Source organism: Bemisia tabaci, chromosome 9 (genome assembly GCF_918797505.1).
Source record: "Bemisia tabaci chromosome 9, PGI_BMITA_v3".
Lineage (NCBI taxonomy): Eukaryota > Metazoa > Arthropoda > Insecta > Hemiptera > Aleyrodidae > Bemisia > Bemisia tabaci.
The window spans coordinates 7,076,788-7,084,918 of record NC_092801.1 but is presented as its reverse complement, the minus strand read 5'-3'; the positions used below and the strand labels follow the sequence as shown (position 1 = coordinate 7,084,918).

The following is an 8,131-nucleotide window of genomic DNA, read 5'->3' as shown; positions in this document are numbered from 1 at the left end:
CTGCTTCCTTCTCATTCTTTTTGAAACATCGATAAAAGATAAAAACTATCAAGTAAACGTGCCGGAGGGGGGGGGGGGGGGTTTGCACAGGAAGCGTTTACTCGTGTTGGGCACAATTTTTTTGAGAGCCGTGTCATCGTGTCAACACTAGAAAAATTTCACGGAACTTTGCAACTTGCACTTGAACTTTGCTTTGCCGTAAACTTATCTCTGTGTGGACAAGGCCTTCCATTTATAAGAAAGAAATGAACAAAAAAATTTTGAAAGAACAAACATGAATGTGGTTTAATAACTTTAACTTCCGCCGCCGCCGCTGCACTGACCGCACTCTGTTTGGCACAATGCGTGAAGTATTCTGACAGTCTTGTAGGCGCTATGTGTTTCACGTCGACCGCTGCTGTCCGCATGATGTTTGACGCAATGCATGAAGTATTCATGCAGTCTTGTAGGCGCTAATATGTGTTACATGCCGACCGCCCCGCACCGAGGGCTTTTCATCTCAAGTCCTCGTCATCGTTGCTCTCTGCGCCGCGCCGCTCCAGTCCAAATTACGTGTTTGGTTTCTATCTCAACTAGACTAATGAAAGGCGCTGTCTCTTGTGTCACCGAAAGACGAACGAATCAGAAATTACTATACTTAACCATGGACTTAACTCTCAGGAAATGAGAGATTTTGTCGCCTTTTCTCGTTTTCCGAATCCGATTTGTTTTTACACCTATATTTTAAAAAAATGCAAAATTGCCGCCCCTTAAATTTGCCGCAATGGGCCGCGGCCCATGTGGCCACCCCCTAAATCCGGCCCTGGGAAACATGGACATTTTTTCGGGATCCTTAATGATATTACAATGATTTGATGATGTCAAATTTTCGATCATTTACAGGACAATAAGATACCGTAGACCAAGGGGGTAAATATCGTGGGGTCGAGTTGGGGGTTTAGGACCAAAAATCTGACTTTGAGATTTCGATAGGAAACTCTCGATTCCAGGCAATAGATACTTAATTACTCATCAGTGCGTGGCGTTGGCGTAGACAAGGGGGGTCCGGGGGGTCTGCCCCCCCCCCCCCCTAGCTACGTTAATAATTGTTCCTTTTTTTTTTGCTTTAGGAGGGCAGACATAAAATATTAGCGGGGACGTACACAAAATAATGTAAATGGACCCCTTCCCCCCCCCCCTTTAAAGAATTCCTAGCTGCGCCACTGTTATTCATTTTTGTGCCAAGAGAGAGCTTGAATTAGTTGAATTTGCATATTGCACTGTCAATTGTTTTCAGCCCACTTGAAAATTCATGGAAAAATATTCATTATTTCTTCCATGACAAAATAATATTGTACTCGTTTTCCTAAATTCATACTTGAATCAGTTAAATTTACTTGCCTACCGCAATAACTCGGTAAAAATAGTCAGATCCTGCCTGAGGTGTACTGATGTGCTTCATTTCTGCACCGCGAAGGTGAGGATTTTCTTTCATCAATGCGCCTTCAATGCGGTACTCAGCAATTGTGCATACACAAATGCCGCGCGTATTCATTACCTGTTGCCTGTTGTTGTTTGTTGATGTTGATGATTGCAGATTGATAAGAGAGATTGATAAGGGATACTCGGCTTTCTCGGCAGTCGGCACGTACGCGCAGCACGTCAACACTCGGCATAAAATAATTTTTTATAAGTGTAGGTCAGTCAGAATTTCGCTAACATTACAGCATACTTAATCTGATCTTTATAAAGATTTAGTTTAATCAACACCCGATGATTTTTCCCACCAACGTTTCAATGAATCATGGTGAGCAAGTGAAGGAACATGCAGAACATCAGTTCAGGGCCAGAGCAATGCATATCTTTCAAAATTGTGAAGAATTTCGACAGCTTGACTCAAGGGCTATTTCGCTGAATCCATGATGACATTACCCTGTCAAGCTACCACGTGTGAAATCTCAGGTAAATCTGTTCAAGCCCTACATGTTTTGTTGACAATCGTAAAGCATCGTTTTTGATGCCTCTAAATATAACTGCACTCTCTGATTGATCAACGCTTTTTTTGTTCACTTTTTTTATTATTCTTTTAATGAAAGAAATGTAACATTTTGACAGTGAAGTTGCAAAAGTGCGTACCTTGGTCGCAGCCCCATGTTGTACTAGCTGGCCCGATGTTGTACTAGCTGGCCCGATGTTACACCGATTGACTGTACTGAACACCAAGAAGTCAATTGCTGAAAATTCTAGCCCAGTAATAGGTCAGTTGATGGGGTAAGTAAAGTTATGATGCAGGCTATTCAAGTTGTGCAGACTGATTTAAAATTCAAATTTGTGCACATAAAGCTGCACGATAGTGCTTCTTATGATGTACCTACTGAGTGTGGCCCTATAGTCCAAGTAAAGAGCTGTATGACCCTATTTGGGAACATTAGGATTGGAACTTAATATTTATCATTTTGTGTTGTCTCATATGTCTGAGAAATTTCTTAAAATCGGCCAGGGAAACCTGGAAAAGCGAGGTAAGTAATCATGATCGTAAGTTTACGTGTCCACCACAATGGTAAATGATTTTCCTTTTCGTCTCCTTACTTGTGGATTTGTTCTGTGAAATTTGGGTGCATCAAGACTCGCCCCCATAGAAATTCAGATCTGTGAACCTAGTGCTTTTCATATAATACCTATGTTCTCTTACCCGTCCTGTGTGAACAGTGCAGGAACGAAATGTTTTTCTTTTGCCTAATTTCAAGCTGGTTTGATCAAATAATCTGAACTTAGATAAACATATTCACTCTTACCAGCCGTTTTAGGTTTTCGGGTAAAGCACCTCTTTGTTAGGTATCCGTTGAGAACGCAGTTTGGTTTGAGCAAAGAATTCAGACCTGTCAACAGAATTCCACCAGTTTCGCTATTATTGAAGCTCAGTAGGAGGAGTGTAGCGGAATGTTCGCTTAAGCTTTGTTTGCCCAAAAAATATGAAATGGGTAGAAAAAGTGGAAATAAAGGTCAAACAATGTAAGTACAGCGACGAAGTTAAATTATTCTCGACTCATTATTCTGAATTTTACTGCCCCCAAGACTTGGTCACTTTCCGGGGCGCATGTACAATATTTTTTGTTAATGTTTTTATTTCTAAATTTTCTAGCTTTGAGAAAATGGCATATACTCATTAAGAAGCATTCGCAATTCAACGTCAACAAGAGCCAAGAAAAATGCTCGTACCAAGACAGCAGCTTTTCATCCGTTAAATTTGTCTAATAGAAGCAGTTTATGTACCTATACTTAAAAATGGTATCCTCAAACTTCTAGATGCCACGAAATGAATGCCCATCATGTCTAAACAGTGAGGTGAGTGAGAAATTCAGCAAAATTGGTTTTCGAAAAAGTTTTCTAAAAGGCAAATTCAATCAGCTAGCAGCCCTAGAAAGGCATTTAGATGTCAGCCTTTGAGTTCACAGTTCGATTTTGGGAAGTGTAAATCTGATTGTTCGAACTAAGATTGGTCTCTAAAAGGTATATATCCTCTTCGTTCATGGGCTAGTCCGATTTACGCATTTTATATATTATGTGTTATTATGTATTTTATTTTTTATATTAGGTATTTTATATCATATTCGCTGTGAAACTACCAGACTAAGTATCTTGATTTGCGACGTTGAGGACTTCCTGTCTTACTTTATTTTTTAAATGGAAAATCACTCAATGTCATTTCTTGAAAACTTCTGTGTTTTCTCTACTTTAGAGGAAAAAAATTCTGTGAAAATTTCAAGAAATTATATCGATTTGCTCTTCTTCAATAAAATAAAATTTGAGCGGAGATTTTTAAACACCGCAAATGAAATACAAGGTCTGGTAATTTCATCATCAGTACGTTTTCTATTATCATACGTCCCAAGTAACACGGATTACCTACAACATATTACAACAGTATTGTAGGAGAAAATTACAATTTTTCTGTATCATATTATGATTGTAATTTTTTCCAGAAAAAAGTGTGATAAAAGTGTAATCTCATTGTAATTTTTAATTAGCTTCTAGCTGGTCAAGATTTGTAATGAAATCGCAAAATCTGAAATTTCTTTTCAGTTTTTAGACTACAAAGAACTATTTTTTTAATGTTTTGAAAGTAAAATACTTGGGCAGTATCTTTAAATATCTTGTATTTCTGCTTCTTTTTTTTTGGCCAAGCTTTTTTGAAATTGGAACTAAAATTTGGTCCAAAAAATTTCCCAAATTTGTAATCCCCAAAAGATTTCATAATTTTCTTTGAAATAAAAGTACAATTTTTTCAATGAAAAAAAGATTGTGTTAAATGTTGAGAAAAAATTACGATAAGTAATATTTGGAAACAATTTTAATAATTTTATGATATTAGAGTCCACACCAAATAAGGTCACGCACTTCCAGACTGTAACAGAGGATCGTCTGATGTCACTTTTACATGTAAAGTAAATCAAAGAATCAACACGGCAGATCTTATTCTGTCACAGTCTAAAAGTTTGTTAATTTATTTTATGCGGACTCTATTGCAGTATAACGCAACATTCCAATTACAAAATGCTACTTGGGAGGCAGAAAATGTGCTTTTTACTTATTCCTCTAAATCAAAAGAATAATGAAGGAATAGTCCACATGTTGCTTTCAATGTAGGCCGTATTGTCTCAGTCTCACAAATCAGGATTGTATTTTGTTTAAAATTGGGGCTTTTGAGTGGTGACAAAACCAGACTGCAAAGCTTGGGAAACCTAACTTTTCAGGAGAGGATAAAAACTGTCTAAGTAGGTTCCTTATCTTTTACGATAAGAGAGAAATTATTCTTGAAGATAGCAGTAATAAGATGCTCTTCAACAATCTGCAAACAATTTTAAAAAGAATCCACATTTCTCTGTCATTTGAAGTGGCAATTTCTTTCATCTTCTCCTCATGTAGCTATAGCTGTTAAAATCATTATCGAACTTTCACCTCAAAAACCATTGTTTAACTTACAATAATAACAATATTGCATCTTGTAAACTGCGTTCTGGAATGAAACTTAACTAGGTATTTGATTGTGTTTTTTTCAGGTTAAATCAACGAACCGTGTCATTTGATTTTCGAAAAGACAAAAGATGCTCAAATTCTGCACTCTCCTAAAATTCAAGGTACCATTCAGGTATCATGCATTCCAGCAGTATTTTTAAGTAGCCATAATTTTTATCTGGGAGCTCAAACTGGAACCCCTGCTGTCAATACTTTTGTCTGCACTTGTACTTGTTCAACTTTCTTCTTTACTGTAAATCGAGCTTAAAATTATTTTTGATGAAGTTCGAAGTTTTTGTGAAAGTCAATTTCTATTGTGCCTACTCAGTGAGTACCTAAGTTTTTTTTGCTTGGTTAGTATTTAACTTGTTGAAATCGTAACTCTTACCTGTTTGTTCAGACCCATGGACAGGATTTTAATTAAAGCAGTCAAAATTGACTGGTTTTGTAAATTGACTGTGTCTAGTAGGTATTAATTTTCTTACGTAGCATGCAGGGTCCAAAACTGCGCAAAATTAAAATAAAAACCTAGATGATACAGATAAACCAAAAATAATAAAGCTGGAGTCAATTCAATTTTATTCTACTTAGAAAAAAGAGCCTATATTTATGCAGGTTCTTATTAGTTACGTATTGAAAAAATGTATGCATTGATGGTTTTTTACATCTTGAATATACGAACAAAGAGGGACTTTTAAGTAGTGAAGGCATCAGAGTGGCTGTTATGTCTGTCATCTCCTACTTGTTTACGCAAAGGCCCAAATTTTTTTCAGTTCTACCGGAACTTGAATACATAATATTTTCAGAGAAATGGTTTTTGATTAAGTGTGTGTGAACGTTCAGTAGGTTTACATTCCTATGGCTTTTGCATTAATGACAAGTCAAAGCTGGAGCCCTAATAATTCTACATTTTATCTTTTATGCAGAAAAAAATTAATTTTCAGTCTTCATTTTTTGATGTTATATACATCTCTCTATGTGTGATGTAAAAGGCTCAATTATTATGCTTTTAAATTAATATGAAGAATCAGAACATCCCTCACAGCTGCTCCCAACATTAAATATCTGTTATTTTTGAGTCGCCATGTCTATCTGGCTAGCAGGACATAATTGACTAATACTTTTCAGTAATTTTTGTTTATCTTCAATAATGCTTAATTGCATTTGTAATAAGTTATAACATCAGCCAGAGCTGATCTCACCATAAAATTTTGGTCCTCTCTCTTTAATGAGCACCTCATAGATACCTGAATGGATAACTCACTGGCAGAAACCATGACGGCTCCACAGGACAGTAAGAGTGGTTTAAACCCTTGTCCGTTCGGTCAATCTATGCGACTGCAACATTTTGGATTTGCACCTACATACCTACCCCTAAATCATGGTAGCTATGGGGTCTCACCTCATTACGTACAGGAAAAATTGCACGCTCTGCACAAGGTATCAAATGAGCGGCCAACAGTCTTCATGAAGTGGACAATGCCGAAGATGCAGGCTGAGTCACGTGCAGCGGTCGCCCAAATTCTATGCTGCCCGGTCGATGACCTCGTGCTGGTGCCGAATAACTCAACAGCTTCCGACCTGATATTACGTAATGTGAATTGGAAGGAGGGAGATGTTATTTTGTACCATGATCTCACGTATCCTGCACTCAAGAAAGCGCTGTGTCACATAGAGGAGATATCTCCGGTTCGGGCCGAAAAAGTAAACATGTCGTGGCCAGTTAGCGACGATGATCTTGAACGTCACTACGAGGAGGCTATCCTGCGTATCAACGCTGAAACCAGCCGGCAAGTGCGCATGCTCATCATTGACACTATCACGTCTGTACCAGGTCTTTTACTCCCATGGGAACGCATGTGTGCCTTGGCGCGCCGTCACAGTGTTTACAGTTTAGTTGATGGAGCCCATGGAATTGGTCATATCGATATCGATCTCACTGCAGCTCAGCCCGATTTCTTCTTTAGTGCGCTGCATAAATGGTTATTTGTTCCTCGCGGTTGTACTGCGATGTATGTAAATCCTCGAGTTTGCCATCTCATCCGAGCCACGCTTCCTATTAGCCATAGTTTTCAGCCTTTACCAAATTGTACTATCATGAGCTTAGATGAGGTTCCCACACCTAACACCACTTCATCTTTAGCAGAGCTTTTTTCTTTCGTGGCCACGCAGGACTATTGTCCACAACTAGTCATTCCTGCTGCTTTAGCTTTTCGCAAGCAGGTATGCGGTGGAGAGAAGGCAATCCAAAAATATTGTGCGGAAGTTGCTTGGAAGGGTGCAGAAGCAGCTGCAGAAGTCCTTGGCACTGAAGTTATGCATATTCCGGATGCCACTGTCCGAGAAAAAGCTTGCTTCTTGGTAAATGTGCGTATGCCTATCTCTCTCTCAAAGTATCAACGTGCGGATCTGAAGGAAATATTTGATTACATACAGCGCGCCGCTGCTGTAGACTTTGATACATTTTTCCAGATCGCCTATGTTTCAGATACGTTTTGGTGGCGCATCAGCGGCCAAGTATACATTGAAGTAAAAGATATTGTTAAAGGAGCAGAGTACTTGAAGATTTTATGTGCACGGGTTCGAGATGGATCGTGGATAGAAGATCGAAAAAGAAAAAGCTTGGGTTTTTCCATAGAGGTTGAATAATTTTCAGTATCCAGACGGCAAGCAGAAAAAAAATTATGATCCCTCAGAAAAATTGAAGAGTCTTCAACTAGTGATGAAACGTTTCACATAATCAAATGTCTCCCTAAATATTCTTTAAGATAATTTTCAAACTAGGGATTTGTCCGCATGACATTTTAGTAAGCTCTTAACAGTTATGAAAACAATGCTAATTACTCAATGATTTCGAGGACAGTTGTGATTTTTGCATGAATGTGATGTTGTAATATTACTAGGTCCGCGAAGCGCGATTTTCAAAGGCGAAGCGAAGCGAAGCGAAGCTTCGCTTCGCAATTTGCGAAGCATGCGAAGCGAAGCGTTCAATACGCTGCGGAATTTCGTAGCGGTTACTCCAGCGAGCCGCGACTCAGCAGTGTAAATTTCATTGAACACTGGGAATACGTGAAAAATACATTCATTAAATTTGCCCCCTCTTCCCTTAAATTTTAAGAATGAATTTTTATTGATG

The 8,131-nt window shown here is 38.4% G+C and overlaps 1 protein-coding gene across 6 annotated transcripts; it reads left to right on the top strand.

The window, feature by feature from the left end:
• The first annotated feature begins 1,571 nt into the window (after positions 1-1,571).
• On the top strand, positions 1,572-7,893 carry LOC109033039 (uncharacterized). 6 transcript variants are annotated; one of them, XR_011900478.1, is made up of 4 exons: positions 1,572-1,941; positions 2,100-2,237; positions 3,122-3,324; positions 5,040-6,417. XR_011900478.1 is itself a non-coding variant. In XM_072303961.1 (4 exons), exon 4 carries the CDS (start codon positions 6,247-6,249, stop codon positions 7,642-7,644), a length of 1,398 nt encoding a protein of 465 aa, XP_072160062.1. In that variant the 5' UTR covers positions 1,582-1,941; positions 2,100-2,250; positions 3,122-3,324; positions 5,040-6,246; the 3' UTR covers positions 7,645-7,893. The 6 variants fall into 6 exon arrangements, 4 of the variants coding, with proteins under 4 accessions (XP_072160062.1, XP_018901013.2, XP_018901003.2 ...); XR_011900479.1 differs by having other exon boundaries at positions 2,100-2,250; XM_072303961.1 differs by having other exon boundaries at positions 1,582-1,941; positions 2,100-2,250; positions 5,040-7,893.
• The last annotated feature ends 238 nt before the right edge of the window (positions 7,894-8,131 follow it).

Coding starts and splice junctions, on each gene's coding strand:
- LOC109033039 (XM_019045451.2), top strand. CDS start 6,247: ATGGATAACTCACTGGCAGAAACCATGACGGCTCCACAGGACAGTAAG.